Source organism: Danio aesculapii, chromosome 16, assembly GCF_903798145.1.
Source record: "Danio aesculapii chromosome 16, fDanAes4.1, whole genome shotgun sequence".
Lineage (NCBI taxonomy): Eukaryota > Metazoa > Chordata > Actinopteri > Cypriniformes > Danionidae > Danio > Danio aesculapii.
Genome location: NC_079450.1, coordinates 52,189,686 through 52,217,196, shown reverse-complemented (window position 1 = coordinate 52,217,196; position 27,511 = coordinate 52,189,686). Strand labels below are relative to the sequence as shown.

Sequence of the window (27,511 nt, the reverse complement as noted above, 5' to 3'; positions counted from 1 at the left end):
TAATAATTTTAAAAGACTCGTGCGTCTGTCAACGCCTCTTTTTGAATAGTTAACCAATAGTTATAAGCATCGCGTCATTAATATTCATGAGATAAGCATTCGCCATAAAAGGGCCTGTAACTTGTCAAATCGCATTATTCGCATAAGGATTCATCATTTACTCGATTAATTTCATTTTAAACAATACGTTCAAGTTGTAATACACAGAAATGTACCCATGTTTAATTTAACAAACGTATAAATGAAACTAAAAGGCCATTGTGCAGTTGACTGTAGTGTTTTGTGGGTTTCGTGTGAGTCACTTCTTCAGGGACTTCCTCTTTAAACTCTAGATTTGTGAAGCAGAAGATCAGTTCATTTCAGTTCAGATCTGCTGGTGGAGAGATGGGAGACCTCCAGTCCCTGCAAGCCTTCATCAACTGTCTGGATCAGCGCTCTCTGCCCCGCATCCTTCAGGTCTGCTCAGGGGTTTATTTTCAAGGTATGTGCGTATGCTTTCAGTCACCGTTCACTAGCTGAATATGATCATTTCTCCACAAGAAAAAACAACAACAACAACAACAACAACAACAACAACAACAACAGATAATAAAACTGTTCTTATGAAGGGATATTACACCCCAAAATGAAGATTTGTCATCATTAGTTATACAAATAAATTATGTATATGTTTTGACTCACTTTTCATTTGCTGTATATGATCATTTCTCCACAAAGAAACAACGACATATACTTGAAGCTGTTCTTAAAGGTATATTACACCCAAACATTTTAATTCTGTCATCATTTACGGCACAAATAAAGGAAATGGAATAGTTATACATATGGTTTTTGTCAAAACGCTGTCATTTACGATACAAATATAGACGAGATGGAATATGGGTCATTTGGCATTTCTGTGTGGAGTTTGCATGTTGGAAGTGTTAGGGTGTTTCCCAGTGATGGGTTGCAGCTGGAAGGGCATCCGCTGTGTAAAGCATATGCTGGATAAATTGGCGGTTCATTGTGGCAATGAACTGTGGCAACCCCAGATTAATAAAGGGACTAAGCCGAAAAGAAAGTGAATAAATGAATGAATATAGGAGATATATATGCTTTTACTCACTTTTCACTTGCTGTATATGATCATTTTTCCACAAAGAAAACAACAACAGATACTGAAAGCTGTTCTTTAAGGAATATTACACCCAATATATATATATATATATATATATATATATATATATATATATATATATATAGTGTATCCGCTGCGTAAAAATGTGCTGGATAAGTTGGCGGTTCATTCCATCGGATTAATAAACGGACTAAGTCAAAAAAAAATGAATGAATGAATATATATATAGTTTTTCTTGGCGGTGTCCCGATCACTAATTTTTTGAAACAAATCTTATCAAGTCAAATCAAATCATCATCTTATTTAAAAAGGCTAATATCAAATATAATTAACTCATCAGTTTCGCTTTGGGTCTGTCTGCCTTGACCAACTGCCTGGTTTTTGTAAAAAGGCGAAGGTGGTACCAACTTAGATAGCACAATAAATACATAAAATAATAAATATAAATATATAAAAAAAAAAAAAATAAAAATAAAAAATAAAAAAAATATATATATATATATAGAGAGAGAGAGAGAGAGAGAGAGAGAGAGAGTTGAAGTCAGAATTATTAGCCCCACTTTGAGTTTTTTTTCTTTTTTTATATATTTGCTAAATGATGTTTAACAGAGCAAGGAAATTTTCACAGTATGTCTGATAATATTTTTTCTTCTGGGGAAAGTCTTATTTGTTTTATTTCAACCAGAACAAAAGCAGTTTTTAATTTTTTAAAAAACATTTTAAGGTAAAAATTATTAGCCCCTTTAAGCAATTTTTTTTCGATAGTCCACAGAACAAACCATAGTTATACAATAACTTGCCTAATTACACTATTCTGCCTAGTTAACCTAATTAACCTTTTTAAGCCTTTAAATGTCACTTTAATCTGTACAGAAGTGTCTTGAAAAATATCTTGTCAAATATTATTTATTGTCAGAGACAATGTATATTGTCTATACATTATTATTATTATTATTTATTTATTTGTATTTTTTGGAATTGACTTAACAGTTTTTATAGTTGTGATCCCAGAGATCCAGATGATGTGCATGTAAATAATAATAAAAAATTAAATTCTAAAACGAAACTGGTAATAGTTGTCGGAGAACACTTCTTTCACTGTACAAACGATCCTACAAAAAGTCACGACAACAAATGTTTTTGTTACTTTAACTAATTTTAATAAGTTAATCAGGTTTCAGCAAATGATTATGTTACTTTAACTCATTTTAATAAGTTAATCAGGTTTCAGCAAATGATTTACGTTACTTTAACTCATTTTAATAAGTTAATCAGGTTTCAGCAAATGTTTTACGTTACTTTAACTCATTTTAATAAGTTAATCAGGTTTCAGCAAATGATTTACGTTACTTTAACTCATTTTAATAAGTTAATCAGGTTTCAGCAAATGTTTTTATGTTACTTTAACTCATTTTAATAAGTTAATCAGGTTTCAGCAAATGTTTTTATGTTACTTTAACTCATTTTAATAAGTTAATCAGGTTTCAGCAAATGATTTTACGTTACTTTAACTAATTTTAATAAGTTAATCAGGTTTCAACAAATGTTTTACGTTACTTTAACTCATTTTAATAAGTTAATCAGGTTTCAGCAATTGATTTTACGTTACTTTAACTAATTTTAATAAGTTAATCAGGTTTCAGCAAATGATTATGTTACTTTAACTCATTTTAATAAGTTAATTAGGTTTCAGCAAATGATTTACGTTACTTTAACTCATTTTAATAAGTTAATCAGGTTTCAACAAATGTTTTTACGTTACTTTAACTCATTTTAATAAGTTAATCAGGTTTCAACAAATGATTTACGTTACTTTAACTCATTTTAATAAGTTAATCAGGTTTCAACAAATGATTTTATGTTACTTTAACTCATTTTAATAAGTTAATCAGGTTTCAACAAATGTTTTTATGTTACTTTAACTCATTTTAATAAGTTAATCAGGTTTCAGCAAATGATTATGTTACTTTAACTCATTTTAATAAGTTAATCAGGTTTCAACAAATGTTTTACGTTACTTTAACTCATTTTAATAAGTTAATCAGGTTTCAGCAAATGATTATGTTACTTTAACTCATTTTAATAAGTTAATCAGGTTTCAACAAATGTTTTACGTTACTTTAACTAATTTTAATAAGTTAATCAGGTTTCAACAAATGTTTTACGTTACTTTAACTCATTTTAATAAGTTAATCAGGTTTCAACAAATGATTTATGTTACTTTAACTCATTTTAATAAGTTAATCAGGTTTCAGCAAATGATTTACGTTACTTTAACTCATTTTAATAAGTTAATCAGGTTTCAACAAATGATTTATGTTACTTTAACTCATTTTAATAAGTTAATCAGGTTTCAACAAATGATTTATGTTACTTTAACTCATTTTAATAAGTTAATCAGGTTTCAGCAAATGTTTTACGTTACTTTAACTCATTTTAATAAGTTAATCAGGTTTCAGCAAATGATTATGTTACTTTAACTCATTTTAATAAGTTAATCAGGTTTCAACAAATGTTTTTGTTACTTTAACTCATTTTAATAAGTTAATCAGGTTTCAACAAATGATTTACGTTACTTTAACTCATTTTAATAAGTTAATCAGGTTTCAACAAATGATTTACGTTACTTTAACTCATTTTAATAAGTTAATCAGGTTTCAACAAATGATTTTATGTTACTTTAACTCATTTTAATAAGTTAATCAGGTTTCAGCAAATGATTATGTTACTTTAACTCATTTTAATAAGTTAATCAGGTTTCAACAAATGTTTTACGTTACTTTAACTCATTTTAATAAGTTAATCAGGTTTCAACAAATGATTTATGTTACTTTAACTCATTTTAATAAGTTAATCAGGTTTCAACAAATGATTTACGTTACTTTAACTCATTTTAATAAGTTAATCAGGTTTCAACAAATGTTTTACGTTACTTTAACTCATTTTAATAAGTTAATCAGGTTTCAACAAATGTTTTACGTTACTTTAACTCATTTTAATAAGTTAATTAGGTTTCAACAAATTATTTACGTTACTTTAACTCATTTTAATAAGTTAATCAGGTTTCAACAAATGTTTTTATGTTACGTTAACTAATTTAAATAAGTTAATCAGGTTTCAACAAATGTTTTATGTTACTTTAACTCATTTTAATAAGTTAATCAGGTTTCAACAAATGATTTATGTTACTTTAACTCATTTTAATAAGTTAATCAGGTTTCAACAAATGTTTTTTTTAGTTATACCAAGTTTAACTTGTTTAGTCTGTTTGACTGATACAAGTTAAGACAACTAGAAAAGTTCTTTTAATTTAACTAAAGATAAAAATTAGGCAGCAGTAATATGATAGTGTTGAGTTATTTTACTGAATCAACAGATGTGTCCTTTCAGAAGTGTGACTTTTTTATTACAATTATGCAAATTTGACCTATTTTAAATTACATTATAATATGTAATGTTGAAGATTGTTAAATGTGACAACGCAATATCTTATATCTGAAGTCCAACCATCACGTGTATCCTGTATATGCTAACAAGTGTTCTTTCAAGTAAAAAAATGTCACGCTTCAACAATAGTGTATTCAAAATGTTGTCTCTGCGGTCTCAAACAGGACATGAGGTTTAAGATCTATTTATCTTTTTCAGTGTGGTTTATGCTGTGCACGTTTAAGTACAACAAAAAGCAGTCTTGCTGCCTCAAAAAAAAAAACAAGACAGCTTGTACACAGAATTACAAAGAGTGCATCTATATTTTATAACACATGCAAGTGAAAATCATTTGATTTATGTTTGCGTTCATGAACAGAATAAAGAATCTTTTAAGCTAGACTCTTCACATGTGGCTGTGGCGAGGTGTGAAAACACTTAACGTGTGACTGTTTTTTTTTTTACATCAAATTTCCTCTCAACATTTCCAGGTATTGACATTTAAAACAAATGCAGTGGCTTATGCAAATGTAGCTTGTATGATGATGTGTTTTTTCCAGGGTCCGTGTATGAGATTTCGGGGAGTGAAGTGTGTTTATCCACTGGAGATTTGGTGAAGATCATTGGTTTGGAGCTTCTGTCTGTGTCTTGTGAAGATGTCAACACTGGAGATTCATTTGTATTGCCTATTCACTATTCAGGTGAGACACTTAAACAGCTGCAGTACACAGATATACATGACCAAAACCAGTCATAATTGTATTTTTTAATTGACTGAATAAATGAGGTTTCCATTGATGTATATACTTATTTTGGATTTGGGAATATTTGGCTGAGATACGACTATTGGAATCTGAGGGTTCACAAAATATATATATATTTGCGAGTTCAATTCAATTCATGTTTATTTCTATAGCGCTTTTATAATGTAGATTGTGTTTAAGGAGCTTTACATAGAAGATTATAGTGAATTGAAACTGTGTCAGTCCAGTTTACAGAGTTGAAGATCAGTTTAGTTCACTTCAGTGTGGGTTAATTTTCACTGCTGGAAGTCCAAACACTGAAGAGCAAAACCAAGCAAGCCAGTGGCGACAGTAGCGAGGAACAAACTTCACCAAAACGAAAGTTAAGGGGAAAAATAACCCTTGAGAGAAACCAGGCTCAGATGGGTACGACCATTTCCCTCTGGCCAAACTTCCTGTGCAGAGCTGCAGTCAAGGCGCCGTTGGCTGGAGAATGCTGGACGTCCATGGTGGAGAAGCTGCAGGTGGGAGAGGTCACCAACTGGTGTACAGGCTGTCCTTTCAGAATCAATGCGAAGACTCGTCTGTCATTAGGGTCTTTCAGGAATCAGTCTCATGCATTCCTCCATGACCACCACAGCATCAGCTCAGGATACGGCCTGGTCCAGGATTATGGTGACCTTGGCATCATTTCTTCACATGTCTTGGATCGCATCGGATACATCAACAAAGTGTAACCAAAGTGTCACAAAGGAAATTGTGGGAATGTCAATCGATGGTTATTCAGTATGGCAGGTTAATGTTAACCTGTTAGAAAGAAACAGGTTAACATTTGGGGGTCTCCAACAACAGTCTGATATGCGTGCAAGGTCAAAAAACACTTTCATTGTCTTATAATATGCATTTAGTTTTACCTAATTATCCTAACGACTCCTATATGATTCGTTCAGCGATTCATTTGTTCCCAAACCCCTCCTTAGCGCGATGCTAATCTGCGCTGATTGGACCGATGACCCAGTCTGTTATTAGTCGACTGCGTTCAGTGCGAAACAGAGAGAAACACCCACCACTGATTATAAACATTGTTGAAGTAGTCAGAGTGCAGAGTGTATGTGTGAGCCCAATGCAGGAGTGCATTAAAGCAATGCAGTTTAACACCAGCATATTCCTCTATTCTTAACCATAAGTAATAACCATGACACACATTCAGAATGAATCCACACAGCGGCAAAAGCTGAACTATTTTGGAACTTGACCGCCGCACATCTGTAGGGACAGCTGACGGTGGCCATAGCAATGACAAACGGCAGAGGATCGCGAGCTCACAAACGCATTTAAAAATGGTAAATACAGCGGCACGCGTTGCATTTTCAACGTAACTTTAGACGCGATATGTGAATATAAAGAGTTAACCAGATACAAAACAAGCCGCATGGAGCGATTACAAGTAACAAAACACAATTAAATACATAAATTGCAAGCTAGAGAAAACAAGGAGGCAACCATTTTAATCGCACTTAAGTTACTTACACTTGTGAAATGAAGGAAGAAACTGATCAATAAACTGTGCACTGATGAAGTTCCTTTCAAGCTCTGACAAAGTCTCATACATCAATAGTCTTTTCTGATCCTTCCTTTAACAAACGGCAGACGAATCACCTTTTGCAGAGTAGATTATTGCATTAATCACCCGAACGTTCACTCATTAATGTTCACTCATCTTCAGTCATGAACAATCCCACACACACCCACACTCTGCTAACATTTGAAGGGAAAGGCACGTTCACGTTTTACCAGACCCACCACTTCATATTTGGTAATGTTTTGTGCTGACGTTTATACGAACAGGCAAAAGATCATTAAATGAACGACGAATCATTTAAACAACTCTGAGTTGAATCGTTTATTTAAAAAATGAACACTTTTAAACACGGTGCACTTTCAGATTTAACCCTCAGCTGGATGTTTTCATTCACTTAGAGCTGTGTACACACTGCATGGAAGCTCAAAAACCCATAACAAGGGCTCTTTAATATCATGGATCTTTAATATATTTAATAAAATGGCCATTTTTTAGGCGAAAACAGGTCAGTTGAGCACACAATTATTATAAATGTTTAAGTACTCTTTAGTCCTGAGTTATGGTAACAGAGAGCAAAACATAAGTGTGACTGTTTAAAAATTCACACTCATTTGAATTATTCTCAATGCTATATGTAAAAGCGAGAACTTGATTAACTCAGCGTTTCTATAAACTGGTGGTTAAGCTGACGATTGACACTTCACTGTAAGTTTAGCTGCCCTGAATGAGCTGTGAAATGTAAGACAAATGCATTGGGTAGTAATGTCATGGCCTGACTTATTATTTCAGTGTAAATTGCGTCAACATTAATTGCATGATTCAAGGCACTAAAATAAAACAACTCAAATATTTATTGGTATCCAGTAAATAACAGACGGAGTGATTTTAAAGAAATGAAATGGTTCATGTAAATCTAGCTGTGATTTCTATTTCAAGCTTAATTTTTTAAGTACATTGTTCAGACTTAAAACAGTGAGTGAGTGTCAGATTATGTGATCTTGACTCTTGATTCTTCTTGTGGACAAGAGATGTCACATGTGGCTTCACAATCAATTATTGGTTGGTGTGTTTAATTACATGAGTGATGTTATTGAGACTATGGCTGCGTCCCAAATCGCATACGTATGCACTATTCTACGCCATTTTGTAGTATAAATAGTGTAAGTAGTGCGTTCACACTAAAAGCGTTAAAAATAATAAGTGCACTTTAATTACCCGGATGATGCACTCATTCAGCCGGTAAAATGAAGTGTGTAATGATGGACACTTCACGCACTCAACGACCGCAGCTTTGCTCACGTAGCGGAAGGGGCGGAGCTATCGGGCGCACATGTTGGATTACTTTATTTATTTTGGATGGTGAAAGAAAATTCTCCTACGAGAGTGATTATAGTGCCTCCTGATGGTGAATGCGGTTATACTCATGACAGGTTTTATTTAATAGTTTGGTCATTTATTTCACTGATTCGGCAACCGTCAAACGTCATCAGGGAATTGGGTTGAATTTCCGCTTAGTAAAAAACCATAAGTGTTTCATTTGGGACGACGCTACATACATATACTATGCTGTTGCATGAGTGCATAGTGTATAGTGGGCCATTTGAGACGCAGCTAATATATATGCGCATGGTGGCGCAGTGGGTAGTACATTTGCCTCACAGCAAGAAGATCGCTGGTTCGAGCCTCCGCTGGGTCAGTTGGTGTTTCTGTGTGGAGTTTACATGTTCTCCCCATGTTCGTGTGGGTTTTCTCCGGGTGCTCCGGTTTCCCCCACAAGTCCAAAGACATGCGGTATAGGTGAATTGGGTAGGCTAAATTGTCCGTAGTGTATGTGTGTGAATAGGTGTTTATGGATGTTTCCCAGAGATGGGTTGCAGCTGAAAGGGCATCTGCTGCGTAACACATATGCTTGATAAATTGGCAGTTCATTCCACTGTGGCGACCCCAGATTAATAAAGAGACTAAGCTGTAAAGAAAATGAATGAATATATGAATATATTAGCAATATCACATGAGTTGCAGTGCAATATGGCTATATATCGGCACTGGTGGGAGGCGTGTGTTGCAGCTGAGTACCTTAGTGTCCCACCAGTGACAAATTGCACTGCTACGAGTGTGATTTTGCAATTATACAATAGTTTGACTACATTATCATGTATATAAAAAAGAAAATCAAACACTCAGAGTGACTAAAAATACTAAATCCTTTTGTAAGAGGAACTACTTTCTTACGCCATTCATTCACATCTGCAGCTGACGTCAGAACAGCAGAAACCATTGCTACTTCACCAACGTCACTTTAGAGCTAGTATTTGAATAATTCTCTAGTGTAACGTCTAAAGTAATGACAAAACAGGAGATTTTGCTCACATTTTAAGATTATAAGGCTGAACGGCATGAAATGCCATCAGTCTACAAAAATTTCCCAGTATTTCTCTGTTGAAATCAGTAGATCACAATAATTAACCCAGAAAAAAGGCAAAGCAAACACTACCAGATTACTATGGTATAAATACAGCCCTACAAAATACAAAATCTCAATCTCATGTAGCCTAATTTGAACTGCTGCAAATTGCAAGAGTTCGAATCCCGACTTTTACAAAAACTCTGAAACTATGTCTTGATGTATTCTGGTATTGTTTATGACCAAAACAAGACATATTTATTCACAAAGTGTTCATTCGGATGTCAGACCAATGTTAAAACAAAACACGTTACAAGAACAGAGCATTTAACATCTGCAGCTGCATGACCATGGACTCGAGCCCATTATTTCGGCATGACTCTCCCCGCTCGACTAAATCACTTGAAGCCTCAACTCTACAACGTGGGGTTTAATACCTCAATTTTACTCAATAGTTTCTTTGCTGAAGCTGTTCTAGAGCAATACATAAAAAATGACCACTAGGTGTCACTGTAGAGAGGTTTCAAAACATTTCGAAGCTTCAACACGTTTGCTTCGACTCACTCTATTCAGCTCCCTTTTAGCGAAGGATGTCTGCGGTTGGCATTAAAGCAGTGTGGTGTACGGTAAAAGTTAAGTCTTCTATTTTTGGACTTTCGAATTGGCATCCTACCGCACAACACGACGTTTGCAATTGCAACCAATCTCTTTTTGCAACCAGGAACCCGTGTGACGTAGGTTGGTAATTCCTCTATTGATCATTCCCAAGATGACATTTAACCGTAAGCAATGCCTGAAAGGTGTTTCAAAGATGGCTGCTGAGTGAAATAACTTGCCTTAAGGGGACTTTGCTCTAACTCACAATGGATTTTTTTTTCCAGGGAATTTCAGACTCGTCGCTGAAGACCTACCGTACAACACAGTGGAAGAATTGGTGGGTTTGTGTCCAGTTGGAGTGGACGCCTGCGGCTCCTTCTCCTTCAGAAGCACACAGGAGCTGATGGTGAACAACTTCATGCTGGCCGCAGACGAACATCTGACCTTGCTGTCGGTGGAGGTCTCCGAGGATGGAGAAAGACTGGCTCGGTGTCAGGTGTTGGGGCATAACATGGCTTGCGCAGAGCTCCTGCTTCCTCTGTCTCTGAAAGGAGAGTTTTACGAGTGTGAAGATGAGCGCGGATACTTTCTGCAGGAGATCATGTCCTCAGCCAGACTCAGCTGCCGGCGCTTCTGCAACACAAACACCAAGAGCAGTAGCGGATTGCTGATGTTCAGCCCAGTCTATGAAATCAGTGCCATTATGCATCGTAAGTACAACAGTTTTTGTGCTGTGAAAAAGTAGTACTCATTGTTTGTTTGTCACACTTTAATGGTTCAGATCATCAAATTAATTTAAGTATTAGTCAAAGATAACACATGGTGCAGTTTTGAAATTAAGGGAAAACAAAACACAAAACTACATACTCTGTTAAAAAGCTAATAACTGGTTGGACACTGCAGTTGTTTTCTAGTCTGTTACAGCTCTGTGAAGGAATTTTGGCCAGAAGTTGTTGTAATTAAGCCACGTTGGAGGGTTTTGAAGGGAGAATGAACCACCTTTTTTAAGTCATGCCACATCATCTCAATTGGATTCAGGTCAGGACTTTGGCTAGGCCAGTCCAATGTCTTCATTTTCATTTTTCTCCAGCCGTTCAGAAGTGGGCTTGATGGTGTGCAGAAATGGTTTAAAAAAACTAAAGCTAAATAGACCTGTGTTAAAAAGCTAATAACATGTGGGCCACCCTTAGCAGCAACAACTGCAATCAGGTGTTTTTGAGTCTGTTATTGCTTCGTAAAGGAATTTTTGCCCTCTCATCATGGCAGAATTGTTGTGATTTATCAACATTGGAATTGTTTTTGCGCATGAATCCCCTTTTTTAGGTCATGCCACATCATCTCAATTGGATTCAGGTCAGGACTTTGACTAGGCCACTCCAGTGTCTTCATTTTTGTTTTTCTCCAGCCATTCAGAAATGGACTTGATGGTGTGCTTTGGAAATAAGAAAAAAAAGTTTCACCTATAGAGTGCCTGTCCTGAATCCAGTACACAGAGAGACACTTTTTGATATATTTAAGGAAAATATAAGCATAGAATTTTTTTGCACGTTGTTTTTTTAGTATTGTATAGTTGCAGAACATTAGATTATGATTTAAGTTATAGGATATAATTAGCTAATCACATCCTGCAGTGTTGAAATGGTTTAAAAAAAAACTAAAGCTAAATAGACCTGTGTTAAAAGGCTAATAACATGTTGGGCAACCCTTAGCAGCAACAACTGCAATCAGGTGTTTTTGAGTCTGTTATTGCTCTGTAAAGGAATTTTGGCTCTCTCATCATGGCAGAATTGTTGTGATTTATCAACATTGGAGGGTTTTTGCGCATGAATCGCCTTTTTTAGGTCATGCCACATCATCTCAATTGGATTCAGGTCAGGACTTTGACTAGGCCACTCCAGTGTCTTCATTCTTGTTTTTCTCCAGCCATTCAGAAGTGGACTTTATGGTGTGCTTTGGAAATAAGAAATTAGTACTCTTTTTATTTTTTTCACCCATAGAGTGCAGGTCCTGTATCCAGTACACAGAGAGACACTTTTTGAAGTATTTAAGGAAAATATAAGCATAGAATTTATTTGCACGTTGTTTTTTTTAGTATTGTATAGTTGCAGAACATTAGATTATGATTTAAGTTATAGGATATAATTAGCTAATCACATCATGCAGTGTTGAAATGGTTTAAAAAAACTAAAGCTAAATAGACCTGTGTTAAAAAGCTAATAACATGTGGGCCACCCTTAGCAGCAACAACTGCAGTCAGGTGTTTTTGAGTCTGTTTTTGCTTTGTAAAGGAATTTTGGCCCTCTCATCATGGCAGAATTGTTGTGATTTATCAACATTGGAGGATTTTTGCGCATGAATGCCCTTTTTTAGGTCATGCCACATCATCTCAATTGGATTCAGTTCAGGACTTTGACTAGGCCACTCCAGTGTCTTCATTTTTGTTTTTCTCCAGCCATTCAGAAGTGGACTTGATGGTGTGCTTTAGAAATAAGAAATAAGGACTCTTTTGTTATTTCACCCATAGAGTGCAGGTCCTGAATACAGAGAGACTCTGGTTGACATATTTGAGGAAAATATAAGTAGTCCTATAGTAAAGATTTTAGTATAGATTTTTTTGGCACATTGTTTTCTTGGATTATTTTGCCGTAAAAGATAAGATTATGATTTAAGTTATAGGATAAAATTAGCTAATAATTAAATTGAGCATATGATAAAAGACCACGCGTCTTACATTTTGTTCATTGTGCTAATTTATTTTTTCAATTATGATGTTTTTTTTCATCAAACTAATTTAAATATTAGTCAAAGATAACACAAGTAATCACATCACGCAGTGTTGAAATGACTTTTGTTATTAATGGAAAACAAAATACAAAACTAAACCTGTGTTAAAAAGCTAATAACTTGTAAGGCCACCATAAGCAGAAACAACTGCAATCTGTTACAGCTCTGTGAAGGAATTTTGGCCCTCTCACCTTTGCAGAGTTGTTCTAATACAGGCACATTGGATGGTTTTAGAGTATGAACCGCCTTTTTAAGTTCATACTTAATTATATTCAGGTCAGGACTTTGACTAGGACACTCCAAAGTCTTCTTTTTGATTTTCTTCAGCCATTCAGAAGTGGACTTGATGGTGTGCTTTGGAAATAAGGGTCACGATTTATTTTGATGGTCCATTTGTTTTTGTTGAATTTAAGTTACATTACAGCTTATCTTCATTAGATTATATGTAGACTGTTAGGTAGGGGTTAGGGTTTGGGTTAGTGTAAGTTGACATGTACTTGCAAAGTTTCTTATAGTCAGTTAAATGTCTGTTGAAGGAGCAGTATCAGCAGATATTAAGCAGACAGTCTACTAATACTCAAATGGACTATCAAAATAGTGTTACAGAAATAAGAAATCAGTAAGGGGGCAAACACTTTTTCACACTATTAGTTATTTTATCACCAATATAGTGCAGGTCCTGAATCCAGTACACACAGAGACACTTTTTTATATATATATTTGAGCAAAAATACTAAACTAAATAGACCTGTGTTAAAAAGCTATAACTTGTTGGTCCTCCCTTTGCAGCATCAACCGCAATCAGGTGTTTTCAAGTCTGTTACAGCTCTGTGAAGGAATTTTAGCCCACTCATCTTTTGCAAAATTGTTGTAATTCAGTCACATTGGAGAGTTTTTGCACATTAACCACCTTTTTTAAGTCATGCCACATCATCTCAATTGGATTCAGATCAGGACACTGTCTAGGCCACTCCAAAGTGTTCATTTTTGTTTATCTCCAGCCATTCAGAAGTAGATTTGATGGTGTGCTTTGGAAATAAGAAATTAGGACTCTTTTTTTTTTTTTTTTTTTTACCCAGAGTGCACGTCCTAAATCCAGTACACAGAGAGACGCTTTTAGATATATTTGAGGAAAATATAAGCATAGGATTCTTTTTTTTTTGCACATTGTTTTTTTAGTATTGTTTTGTTGCAGAACATTAGATTATGATTTAAGGATAGATTATAGGATAGAATTAGATTATAAAATAGGATTAACTAATAATTAAATTGAACATATGGTAAAAGATCTTGCATCTTACACGTTGTTCATTGTGCTAATTTATATTTTTCAATTATCATAGTTTTTTTAGGGATTCTGCAGAAAGTAATGTTTCAGTTCATCAACATATTTCTAAAAACAAAACTATTTTTTTTTACTTGTCTAGAAAATGCTTCTTGATTAAAGATTTTTTTGATATTTTGACTAGAAATTTAACTTTCATTTACATACTTTTTTGAAGTGAACTCCAGCATTTACAATAAATGTCTCTTGTTTTTTTAAATTTAGTAAGGAAGAACATAGTCAAGTTTCCCTCCAGTCTGGAAGTAGATGTCCAGGACGTGACGGACCAATTCCAGGATTTAGTCTTCATAACTCCACAATCACTGCCTGAAGTCGCCAGCCAACCCACAGAGTCTTTCCCGACAATAGCAGAGATCCTGGAGGCTCCAGAAGGCGACCAGTATTTCAGCTGCAGCTGGTTTAGTGGACTACAAAATGGCAAGAACCTCATACTGCACGAATGTCGCCAAAAAACAATGATATTAGCCTCGACTCCAAAGGGGAAGAAGGGAAAACAGTACTTCATGATCTCCGACGGCTATGGAGGACGCATGAGGAGACGGGCTCGGGAGTTCAGCTCAGTCTACGAGCTATATTTGGCGTCTTCTCAATCTCCAGGACTCAAAGTAAGCGTGAGCCGGGACTGCGAAGCCGATGAGGACGAGGGAATGCCTGCGCTCGGTGTCGGAGAACATCTAGAGGTTTTGGGGATGAGTTTGATGGATAGACTCAAACCTGGAGCTGCTGAGAAAGTAGAAAGTCTCATTTGTAAACGAACTCTTGAGGTGGACGACGATGATGATGATGATGATGATGATGATAGCGAGGAAATCTCAATGCCGCTGTTTATGGCGGGACACTTTGTGGAGAAGCTTTCGGATAATAAGAAGTATCGATTAAGCGATTTAGTGAGCGGCTCTTTGCCTGTTGATGTCAAAGTTGTGACTCGGGATAAAGATCTGGAGAAGGATCCGCTGATGGGGTTACCAGCGTTAAAGCTGGAGGAGACATTCACAGAGACCACCGTGTTGACGAGTCTACCCAATAATCCAGACTGGTGCTTTGAGTTGCCAGTTCGTTGGTTGAAAATGTCAGTCTGTTTCTTGTCTGATGACCTGCCGTGGTCTCGGCCTCCAGAGCTTCACGTTGAAACGGTTACCGAGATGACGGAGAAATTCTATTATGAATATCACAAACTCATTGGCAAAACTGAGGAGCCACCTCCGCGTCCGCCAAAAAGAAAGAAGTCCAGTTGTGACACAACCAAAAAAGCTAAACCTTTACCAAGCTTGGGGAGTTCGGTGAGCGAACAACTGGACAAACTTTCGTTGGGTCCGAAAGTAGTAAAGCGCTCCGTTCCTCCACCTCCGGCAGACGAGGTGAGCATCAGATTTTATTTACCCCTTCACTCAAAAAAATAATTTTTGCTGCTTGTTCAAACTACTTACTTAAAATGAGCTGAATCAACACAATTCTCGAGTTATTTTTGGGACAACTTAATTGTTTTATGTTCAATCCACTTAAATATGTGAAAACATATATTGAAAAGTTAACTTAATCGATTTATGTTGGAACAACATGAGGGAATTATGTGGAACGAGCATAAAATGAGGGTATTTTTGTAGGAATAGCAAACAATGCTTTGCATGAGTCAAAAATATTGATCTTTTTTGACAAAAATCATTAGGATATTAAGTAAAGATTATGCTGCATATACTCAAACTAAATATTTGCTGTTTGTTCAAACTACTCATTTAAAATGAGCTGAAGTAACTTAATTATTGAGGTTTTTTTGTTTTATGTTCAATCTGCTTAAATGTATATAAAAATGTTTCATGTTTCGCTTAACACCAAACATGTTTTACACAAGCGGCAACCTCCCGCTCTCCCTCGGGAAGCCAATACGGAAGTAACTGAAACTGCAATTCATCAAAATTCCACTAGTCCTGGCTCCATAATAGAGCACATTTCAATTGAGCCCACTGTTGGAATGGTCAACTTTACAGCAGAAAAAAAGGTGTTTACAGCCTGGTACAAAGAACGATTTTGGTTCATATAGCTATTATTACCCTCCATGACAACTGTGAGGGGGGTGAATTTTTTTTAAAACTCATCCATTTCCTTTATTTTAGGTTATATTAAGTTTGCATAATTAAGGGCGTGGCCACTTGAGTGACAGCTAGGTCTCGCTGGTCGCCGTCACTTCACCTCAGCTGAATCCGGCAGATTAGCCACTGATCTCGGCATGTTCATCGTATTTTTGTGTTGTTTTATGTGGCTTTACACAGTCAGCTGCCTTTTGGACTTATTTCTTACAATTATCAGATGATATGGGATGCTGTGTGCACTTAATTGTGCTCACAAACCATTCACGTGGCCTCCGTTTCCCATGTGAGTAAAGTTAAATACTTGTATACCATCTCTATAAATGTATTAGTTTTATTTAAGATCATTTATCATTAATATTTTTCTATAGACCCGTAAAGCACTCCAGAATGTGACAGATTGATTAGCTGTAGGCTCTAGATCAGTCATCTGAAGCGTTATCATACAGTGTTATGCTGGAGTTCATCAATAGTCTTGCATTTACTAACACAGACTATATCTGAAGTGTTTGGAAGTAATTCGCGTTTTCTTCCTGTTGAAAAACGTCATAAGAACAATGTTTAGTGGCTCAATGTATTACTACAGTGTTTTTAAAAGTCTAAACACTTTATTGATATAGTGTTCAGCCAAGCACATGTGGTCAGAACACAAACGAGTCGCAGGTAATAAAGTATCAAGCGTTTCTCCCAAAGTAAAGTCTGTCTGCCAGGTCTAAGCAAAGTGCCAGCAGGTGTCTGTAGCTCCGCCCACTCTCCGCCTCTTTGCCCTTGTTTGATATCCTGCCGTGTGTGCGATGATGCGCGAACAAAATGGCGACGGTTGGCCGCGCCTACTTGTAGCTTCTTTTGCAGTGTTCAGAAACCTATGGGTGACGTCACGGATACTCCGTCCATATATTTTACAGTCTATGGTTTTACGGTGTAAAGAGATTTTGCAAATATCCTATAGGGGGTAAATTTTGATGGTAATGCGCATTGCTAAAAGCTTAATTTGGACAACTTTGGGTGAGGATTTTCTCAATGCTAGGTTTCCATGCAATCGATTTGTGTTGGGGCAACATGAAAGAATTAAGTTAACTTATTAGTTTTAACAAATTTAAGTAGATTGAACATAAAACAATCAAATTGTCCCCAAAAAAACCCCCTCAAGAATTGTGTTGTTACAGCTCATTTAAATAAGTAGTTTGAACAAACAACAAACGTCATATCAGATTTTTAAATGATTGTAACTTGGCTAAATCAATGGAAAGCTCATTCATTCAGCTTTTAGATTATGGACTGTAAAAAAAGTAGGCTTCTACACAATTCATTCATGTTGTCCAAACACAAATTAAGTTTACTTGATTATTTTGTACAAATTTAAGTGGATTACACGTAAAACAATTAAGTTGTCGGCAAAAAAAGCAAGAATTGGGATTTTTCAGCTCAAAAATAATATTTTGTGCGCATGTCTAAATCTCCATTTCAAAATAAATGGACATTTATGAGCAAATATGTATACAGTTGAAGTCAGAATTATTAGCCCCCATTTGAATTTTGTTTTCTTTTTTAAATATTTCCCCAATGATGTTTAACAGAGCAAGGACATTTTCACAGTATGTCTGATAATATTTTTTCTTCTGGAGAAAAGTCTTATTTGTTTTATTTGATTTGTTTTATTTGAATAAAAGCAGTTTTAAGTTTTTTTATGAACCATTTTAAGGACAAAATTATTAGCCCCTATAAGCTATATATTTGTTTCCGATAGTCTACAGAACAAACCATCGTCATACAATAACTTTCCTAATCACCCTAACCTGCCTAGTTAACCTAATTAACCTAGTTAAGCCTTTAAATGTCACTTTAAGCTGTATAGAAGTGTCTTGAAAAATATCTAGTCAAATATTATTTACTGTCATCATGGCAAAGATAAAATAAATCAGTTATTAGAAATGAGTTATTAAAACTATTATGTTTAGAAATGTGTTGAACAAAACATTCTCTCTGTTAAACAGAAATTGGGGGAAAAAATAAACAGGGGGGGCTAATAATTCTGACCTTAACTGTACATCATCTGAAACCTGAATGAATATATGATAATATTTGACTTAGATGCAACTATGTGAATTCATGGAATCTGAGGGAACAAAAAAAAAATCGAAATAACGAGTAAAATCACTTAAAGTTGATAATTTTAAGCGTTTATCTATGCATATTACTAATTCAGTTTCGCATATTCTGTGATTCACGTTTTTATTTATTTTTTGTTTCTGCTTTTGAATTGCATTATGGGAGCTTGATCTTCCTTCCAGCGACTTTTAACCTTGTCACGTTGTAAAAAGTGACTTTTGTGAATATTTTTAATAGATTAACGTGATATATTGTCTGGGTTTGGTGTTGGAGTTACACTACAAAAACCTTGCAAGGAACTGACAGTACATATTCTGTTATTTTACAGTCTTATTTCTCTGTATATTATTTCTTATACATTATTTCACACTACTAAAATATCAATGAGAGTCGCTTTGTTCGACTGTAGAGTGGCATTCTGAACATCAAAAGTCAACAGAGCAGAGATCATCATCTCATAATGCAATTCACAACCACAAATAAACAAAAAACACTAGTGATTCGCAAAATCCTGTTAACTAACAGTGTATTTACAGTAGAAAATCTACAATAATTTTACTTAATACCCTAATGACTTTTATTATGAAACAAAAATCGTTAATTTACGATTTTAAATGTGATCATCGTAAATTTCTCGTGCTTTCATTGATTCACCTTTTTAGTTGATTCACAGTATTACTTACAGCAAATCAGCAAACCCCTTTAAGAGTTACAGTAAATGAGCGATGACATACTTATATGGTTATAAGTTTCAGGAATCAGTTCCTTTTTTTATAATTACCCAAAGATTCAACAACATAATTTCCTGATGACTTGTTCTGTAAACTACGGTGGTTTCTATTTTTTATTTTCTAGTAATTCAACAGACCAGAGTCAATGATTCCTCTTACACTAGTTTCCCACAGCCACTGTTCAGATGTACTTATGAAATGTTCAGGCTTTCTGTCCTCAAACTGCTGTGTGCATTACTGGTTATCTCATCCAAAGCCGTCTGTTGTGATCTTTGACTGTTGTATTTTTGAAACAACTGCAGTCATTCAGCGTAGTGATATGGAACTGTAATGTGCTCTAAAGCTGCCGGAACTACTTTATCTGACAAGAACACACTTTAATATGTTCATCAGCCTGTTGGTATAAATTACATTAAAGGTTTTCAGGGATCCTTTTCAGTGTAGTATTATTTTCAGCGTGGTTAGCGCTGTTGCCTCACAGTAAGAAGGTCGCTGGTTCGAGTCTCAGCTGGGTCAGTTGGCATTTCTGTGTGGAGTTTGCATGTTCTCCTTGTGTGGGTTTCCTCTGGGTGCTCCGGTTTCCCCCACAAGTCCAAACGCATGCGCTATAGGTGAATTGAATAAGCAAAATTGGCTGAAGTGTATGTGAGAATAAGATTGTATTGGTGTTTCCCGGTACTGGGTTGCAGCTGGAAGGGCATCCGCTGTGTAAAACATATGGTGGATAAGTTGGCGGTTCTTTTCGTGGTGGGGACCACTGATTAATAAAGGGACTAAGCTGAAAAGAAAATTAATGAAAGGACGAAAAAACAGTTTCTGATGTTTTTTTTTTAACACCTTAATCATTTTACGTTCAATCAACCTACATTAAACGAATAAGTTAAACTAATAAGTCCAACACAAATTGATTGTGCGGAACCCATCATGTTTTACAATGCAGCAGATTTATTTAAGAACCGATTCAGTGTGTTGCTTGGATTATTTATTTATTTTATTAATATTATTATTTGGGGCATCAAGGTGGCGCAGTGGGTAGCACAATCATCTCACAGCAAGAAGGTCGCTGGTTTGAGCCCCAGTTGGCATTTCCGGGTGAAGTTTGCATGTGCTCCCCGTGTTGGTGTGGGTTTCCTCTGGGTGCTCTGGTTTACCCCACAAGTCCAAACACATGCGCTATAGGGGAATTGAATAAACGGAATTGGCCGTAGTGTGTGTGTGTGGTTTGCGGCTGGAAGGGCATTCACTGCGTAAAACATAAGCTGAATAAGCTGGCGGTTCATTCCGCTGTGACAACCCCAGATTACTGCAAACGCTTTGCTTTGGAAGGCATTACAAATGATTTTTGATTGATTCGACATGCTGGATTCACCTGATTTGTTGACAAATGGGTTGCGGATTCATTCCTTGGCAGTTTGTGGGTCCCTCACTGGGCCTTTTCCCCTTCGCAAAGAAACTTTCCAAAGTTTGACTTAGCTATTTTGCTAGCTTGTGGGTTACATTTTGGCAGTCAAATGTACATAAATAACATTAATAAACAGTAAAAGATTCTTCAAAATAAAAGATCGTTCAGACTCGGATAACAAATAAAACAGAAATAATTAATGATTTCTTGTGCTGCCCGGTAACAATTGATCCACAGACCGGTTCCAGTCTGTGGTCCGGTAGTTGTGGACCACTGCTTTAAAATGCAATGTAAAGGCTTAATTAGATGAAGTAAGTCATTAGGCAAAAGTGGTTAGTTCTGTAGCCAATTAAAAAATATAGAATCTTAAGGGGGCTAATAATATTGACCTTAACCCAGCATGTTTTACAATGCAGCAGATTTATTTAAGAACTGATTCGGTGTGTCGCTTGGATTTTTTTTTATTAATATTATTATTGTTGGTGAGCTCCAGGATTAGTAATGTGGTCAGTTATGATGTGCATTAAGTATAGTTTCACTTAAAAAATTAAATTTAAAAAAATGTATGCAAATTTGACTGCAAACACGTTGCTTTAGAAGGCATTACACATGATTTTTGTTTAGGGGTTAATAATGTGGTCAGTTATGATGCATACTAAACACAATTTTTATTGTATCGCACAAAATTACACAATTAAAAACACGCATATTAGTGCCTTATTAACACGTGGTTTCAGGAGGCATTGAGTTAGATGTATGAACCACGTTTATGGTATTCCTGTCACTAGATCTCATCTATTATTTCACTTTCACCGTATGAACAAGAGCATGCTTTTTATGAAAAATCAATAAACTGTAAAAGAATTTCAATTGTTTTAATAAGATAGCACAAAATAAACACATAAGTTGAAAACAAAAATTAGTAGTCCTCCAGTCAAATATTTCAAATATTTCCCAAAATTTATGCTTGATGAATATTGTTTTCTACATCTTCAAACATAACAGTACTCATTTCTTTTATCCGGGTTTGTGCAGGTGTTACCAAGTCAAATTTAAGACTTTTTTTAAAAGTTCAAGACACCCTGGAGTACTTTATTTGAGGTTTGCCAGATTTGTGTGTGTTAAGCATCAGCGTTAGCACCTGTCAGCTTTAACTGTGGGAAACACTGGATCATTTTGAGCTTTTGCCAGCTAAGTTCATCTTCCGGGTTTGAAATAATTTTTGGGGCGGGATCAAAATCGGTGACGTATCGCAAATCTGCTAGTGGAGTGATGACGTGTCGGTGTATCATTATTTATCATAGCAGAGATTTATTATCCTATGAGAAGATCCTGCTTCTTAATTATGAGAGCACTTGCTTTCCGAAGGCAAAGCAGACCTGCTAAGCTGTGAGACCCAATGACTGGGTAAAACCACATTCGCGCACATCACTGGTCGGATATGTTTGTTTCGGGGTTTGTTGTATGTTTTTCTCTGCGATGCTGTCGATACAGCAAAACTGTTGGTGTGCAGCAAGCACTTTTGTCGAAAGAGCTGTAGGAGAATTGAAAAATGACTGACTTTGTCTTTTATCAGTTGAGTTTGTTACCATTCAGACACATCGCCTATATCCATGCTCCTGTGTTCGCACATGTTTAAAATCCTCCAGATTACCGGCAGGGTTAATGGTTGGAGTCGACAGGGCAAGAAACCTGCTGCACTGAGTAAACTCTTATCAATTCCATCTTTAAATGTACATTTTGATTGGGAGCAAAGACTTGTTTATTGGGTCTCAAAGATGATATACCTTATAATTTTCGGAAAAGAGAGCTTCTACATACTTTGGTTTACTTTGCTCGGAAATGTGTCCTTGTAAAGTAGATTAATGAAGAGCCCCCCAGTTTAAATCAATAGCTGCTTGCGGTCTGCAACATAACCCCACTTGAGGCTTTCTCCTCAGCTATGAAGAACAAACATTTTCTATTTTATCAGACCTGGAACCCTTTCTTTACCTAGGAACCTCTTAAGTCTCCAAGACTAAAAGCTTGTCTGTTAGACCAGTGTTTCCCAACCCTGTTCCTGGAGGCACACCAACAGTACATATTTTGGATGTCTCCCTTTTCTGACCCATTCACTTCAGGTGTTGGAGTCTCTTCTGATGTTATGATAAGCTGATTCAGGTGTGTTTGATTAGAGAGAGGTTGAAAATGTGTACTGTTGGTGTGCCTTCAGGAACAGGGTTGGGAAACACTGTGTTAGACAAAAGAAATGTAATATGCTTTTTTGTAATATAATTTTGTATTTTATGTCATTATTATTATTTATTAATATTATTTTATTTGTTTGTTTATTTAGTTACAATTACATTTTATTTATTATTATTATTAATATATATTTTTTTGTGGGGGTCAGAATTAAAATGACATGTATAATAGATAGTATCTTTTTACTCAATGTAATTTTCTGACATGTTTTTGCACAAAATGTTCAATAAAAATATATTTGAAAAAATAAATAAATAAAATAAAAATTCTAATTAGTAAATTTTTACTCACATATTTTAAATAATGTGTCAAATGTAGTTGTACACATGCAAATCTTTTTCAACTTAAAAAAGCTTTTTCCTTATAGCAATTTTTAAGAGTTCACACTTAGCTGATGATTGGTAATAAGCTTGTTTGGCATGCTGTCCTGGGAGAGAGCCCTGAGCTTATAAGATCCTCGAGCCCGGGGCTCCCTCCCGTTAGCAGGGCGAGATGTGAGTTTGAGCTCAGGTAGATCTCAAAAACTCCCCTGACTTATTTCTGGCTAATGGGAGATATAAGATGGCTAACGGATATACTGTTTGCTAAGAGCTTGACTACAATGCCAATTCGGTATGCTCAATATACCTAGGTTGCGTGTTTTTTGGACTGTGGGAGGAAAACCCTCATGAGCACGGTGAGAATGTTCAAACTCCGCACAGAAATGTCAACTGGTTTAGTAAGGACTTTAACAACAGACATTCTTGCTGTCAGGCATCTGGGCCATCGTGTCGCTCGTCTAGAAAGCAGGGGGAGTAGGGGTGGGTGGGGGGATTCTTCAAGACAAAGATACCCAGATAAGAAACTCAGGTTATTTATAGTGAGTTAGGAATCATCTGATTGGGGAATCAATCATAAGCATGTGATTCTCTCGAAATGAGTTTAGAAACCATGTAAAGGAATTATAATTTCGTGTATATGGATCTATTTGACTTTCATTTTATATCAAGCCTCTCTTGGACGGGTGTTGAGAATTAGCAAGTCTGCTAAAACACTTAAACAAATGCATTCGGTTTGTCCACTGTAATTGTGCTGTATTGGGGGCGATGTGGTGGCGCAGTAGGTAGTGCTGTCGCCTCACAGCAAGAAGGTCGCTGGTTCGAGCCTCGGCTGGGTCAGTTGGCGTTTCTGTGTGGAGTTTGCATGTTCTCCCTGGGTTCGTGTGGGTTTCCTCCAGGTGCTCCGGTTTCCCCCACAGTCCAAAGACATGTGGTACAGGTGAATTGGGAAGGCTAAATTGCCCGTAGTGAGTGAGTGTGTATGGATGTTTCCCTGAGATGGGCTGTGGCTGGAAGGCATCCGCTGCGTAAAACATGTGCTGGATAAGTTGGCGGTTCATTCCGCTGTGGCGACCCCGGATTAATAAAGGGACTAAGCCGAAAAGAAAATGAATGAATAAAATAATATAGGTTATAAATAGGGTTTTAAAAGTTTTATTGAGATGTGTTGTTGGTTATTATTGGATGCGTGTTGAATCGATGGAGTTTTAAGACCCGTTTAAAATGATTTTAGACCTACAAGACTGTATTTCAGTGAATTAGCAGTTCGATGGTTTTTCACTGGGCCTTTTCCCTTTCGCAAAGAAACTGTTTCTTACTCATTTTGCTAGCTTGTGGGTTAAATGTTGGTGGTCATTTAACCAAGAGAATACGGTCATTTTTCAAAATAAAAGATTTTACAAAATAAAAGATCGTTCAGACTCAGAATATAATAAATAAAATGGAAATAAAAGGGTTTCTTCCCATACTGATACACTTCTAGTGAACGGGTAATGTGACTTTTTTCCATTTTATACAGTTCCTTTTACAGCATCGATGTTGTAATGTAATTAAAATACAATCAGTTAAATAAATTCAGCGTTCATTTAGTTGATCAAGCGTAAAACGAGATGAAAAGCCGTGTACATGCACGCACCCGTCAGGATTAGCAGGCTAGCGCAGAAGCTCCATTGAATATACTGGGGTAAAGTAAATGTTAATATTTTAATGCATTTTTAGTCATTTAATGCAGTGCTTCTTGTACAATTTATGTCGCATATCACTCAGTGGAGATGGCTGATTTTTAAGGAAAAGCAGACATTAAAGGGCACCTATGGTGAAAAATCTACTTTTCAAGCTGTTTGCACAGACATGTGTGTAGATATAGTGTATAGACCATCATATTGGGGTGATATAAACAGGCACCTTGCTGACAGGCACAGGGGAACGGTGGGCGGGGAGGACTAGCCTTAAAGGCCCAGTACAAAAAAACAGCAACCAAGTTTTACCGGCTATAATACAGACACTTCAGACGGCTATAACAAATATTCTGATGGTTGTTTTGAGCTCAAACTTTACAGAAACATTCCGGGGACACAAAAGTCTTATCTTAAATCTGGAAAAATGGGTAACCTATGTGCCTTTAAAAGAGTGACAATTTTGTAAGGGCAAACAGTTCACCGGAAGCGCTTGACCCGGGCTACTGACAAATTAAAAGTCCTTCCGCGTAGACCATATTAATGATTTCTTGTGAGGCCCGATACCAATTGATCAGTTGATTGGTTGTGGACCACTGCTTTAAAGTGCAATGTAAAGGCTTAATTAGATGAAGTCATTGGGCAAAAAGTGGTTCGTTCTGTAGCCAATCGAAAAAACATATAATATTAAGGGGGCTAATAATATTGACCTTGCCACCTTTACGCACTGCCATACATTAAATATAAATGTTTTTTATATATCTTTTTAGAATCATATACAACTAAACATTGAGGATGATCTCCAAGTGGCGGTCTCCAAAATGAAACCGAGAATAGACTTGTGCAGTAAACATTGCGCCCACCAGTCTCATTAGATGAGGGTGATATTAAATGAAACCAATTAATAAATGACAAATACAACCAAATATGGTTGTTAGACTGTTTAACTGTGTGTTGTCAATGTGCTCGTGTTTATATAGGCCTATCTGTGTATGTGCACTGTTCGTATGTTTATAACCACCTCCGAGGATAGTGTGGGTCGTGAGTCATTGTTATTGTTATTTTGGGAGTCACAGGCTGAAAAGTTTGGGAAGTGTACTCTGTACTATATAATAAATTTGGGGTTTTGTTGTAAATATAGTGTTCCATTACTTAAACTTTCTTCATTTTTTTATATTTATAGTTATTTATTTTTTATTTATATATGTAACGGAGGCCAGCTAGCGAAGTGCTATGCAGGTAAACCTCACTCCTCTGACTTCAAAAGGTGCTCTAGCGACAGACGCTAGAGGCCATGGTCTTTAGCCTCCTTGTTAGAGCAACCGACTCCCATGCACAGAATCATGGGTTCAATCCCAGCTCAGACCGGGTTGAGTGCAGTAAGACTGGTGGTTACACGTGGGGGCTCGTCCGGGATAGGAGTGAGGTTTAGGAGGGGTGAGTGTAATAGAGGCCAGCTAGCAAAGTGCTATGCAGATAAACATCATTCCTCTGACCTCAAAAGATGCTTTAGCGACAAACGCTAGAGGCCATGGTCTTTAGCCTTCTTGTTAGAGCAACCGACTCCCATGCAAAGAATCGCCAGTTCGATTCCAGCTCAGAGCGCTTGGATGCAGTAGGACCGGTGGGTTACCTTAGCAGATTCTTTTATTTCATTCCATCCAAACAAAATGAAATCTCCAGAAGAACAATATAATGCTCTCAAAAAACCCTTATGCTGCTTGTTCGAACCATTTATTTGAAATAAGTCCAAACACAAATCTTTAGTTCTTTTTGGGACAACTTAATTGTTTTATGTTCAATCGACTTCAATTTGTAAAAACTCAAATCGATTAAAATCTCAATATTAAATGAGCTCAATCGATTTGTGATGGGACGACTCAAAAGATTTGTGTGGAAGCCAGCACGACATGAGGGCTAATAATTCTGTCTTCGACTGCAGCTGAAATGTCAGTGTGAATCGTCGCTCTCTTCACAGCCACCTTTTGGTTTGTAACTATGCAGTGTTTAATACCAAACAAAAACCCACAGTGCATCCTGTTCCTCTTTTCTTTTAGCATAGCTGGCTCAGCAGCTAAAAAAAAAAATGAAACAAAATGACACTTTATTTTCTTGTGAAACTCCAGCAGACCCCAGAACAGCCTCCTCCGCTATTGCCTAGAAAGAGCATATCGGTTGCTGAAAGTTCCAGTATGTCCAACATGTACGTGAAAAGCCCTCGAATGTCTCAGAAAACAGGTACGTTCACTGATTGCATTCAGATATTGGTGGCTCTAAATACAATGCATTTAACCTCTTATTTTCTTTCAAAACAGCGAAGAGACTCTCTGACTCGGATCATGACTACGAGTCTATCGAGGACGCATTTATAAAACCCCATGAAAGCCTGTACTATTAGACGGAGGACGATCTGCATTCGAGTATTCCTCACAACAAGAGCGAAAGAAATCAAGAAAAGAGGACCAGGCATGTGGCAAAAAAAAAACGCAAGGCTTTTTAATGCGTCTAAATATGCAATGCAAAGTTTAACAGATGTAAATTAACACGATGACGTCTAAAGAAACATTTAAATGGGTGTGCTTTTTTATTAAAATGAGCGAAAGGAACTGAAATGTACAGTTTGTTACTGTTTTCTGTCATGAAAGCTGTGAAGATGCAGGCTCTGGCTGGATGTTAGGCTTCGTTGTCTGTTGACCGGAAGTGATCTTCGTCGATGGTGGAGAAAATGTGGCCCTCGTTGCTGAGAAAGTCCACAGTTTGCCTGTTATAAAAATGAAAAGTGAGAATCAATCTACAGTTAAAGGAAAGCATTTTACTTTTCATCTGCAGGGTAAAAGGGAAAAGTAACTATGCATTAAAAACAAAAATCCACTGTAATGTCTGCTTGTAATGGCTGTATTAAAGTGGATGTGAAGCACTCAGTCAAGTTTACATTCATTTGTAAATTTCT

At 36.3% G+C, this 27,511-nt stretch overlaps 2 protein-coding genes across 3 annotated transcripts in view; one reads left to right on the top strand and one right to left on the bottom strand.

The window, feature by feature from the left end:
• Window positions 1-378: 378 nt before the first annotated feature.
• On the top strand, window positions 379-27,482 carry themis2 (thymocyte selection associated family member 2). 2 transcript variants are annotated; one of them, XM_056475078.1, is made up of 6 exons: window positions 379-481; window positions 5,104-5,244; window positions 10,154-10,579; window positions 14,203-15,356; window positions 26,688-26,799; window positions 26,877-27,482. In XM_056475078.1, the coding sequence occupies exons 1-6, from the start codon at window positions 385-387 to the stop codon at window positions 26,957-26,959; spliced, it is 2,013 nt and encodes a 670-aa protein (XP_056331053.1). In that variant the 5' UTR covers window positions 379-384; the 3' UTR covers window positions 26,960-27,482. The 2 variants fall into 2 exon arrangements, with proteins under 2 accessions (XP_056331053.1, XP_056331052.1); XM_056475077.1 differs by having other exon boundaries at window positions 26,688-27,482.
• rpa2 (replication protein A2) overlaps window positions 27,035-27,511 on the bottom strand; it is a 28,734-nt gene continuing 28,257 nt past the window's right edge. The window contains exon 9 of the mRNA XM_056475079.1: window positions 27,035-27,322. Coding sequence (XP_056331054.1) covers window positions 27,235-27,322 — 88 coding nt within the window. The 3' untranslated portion in view covers window positions 27,035-27,234. The remainder of the gene's footprint in view (window positions 27,323-27,511) is intronic.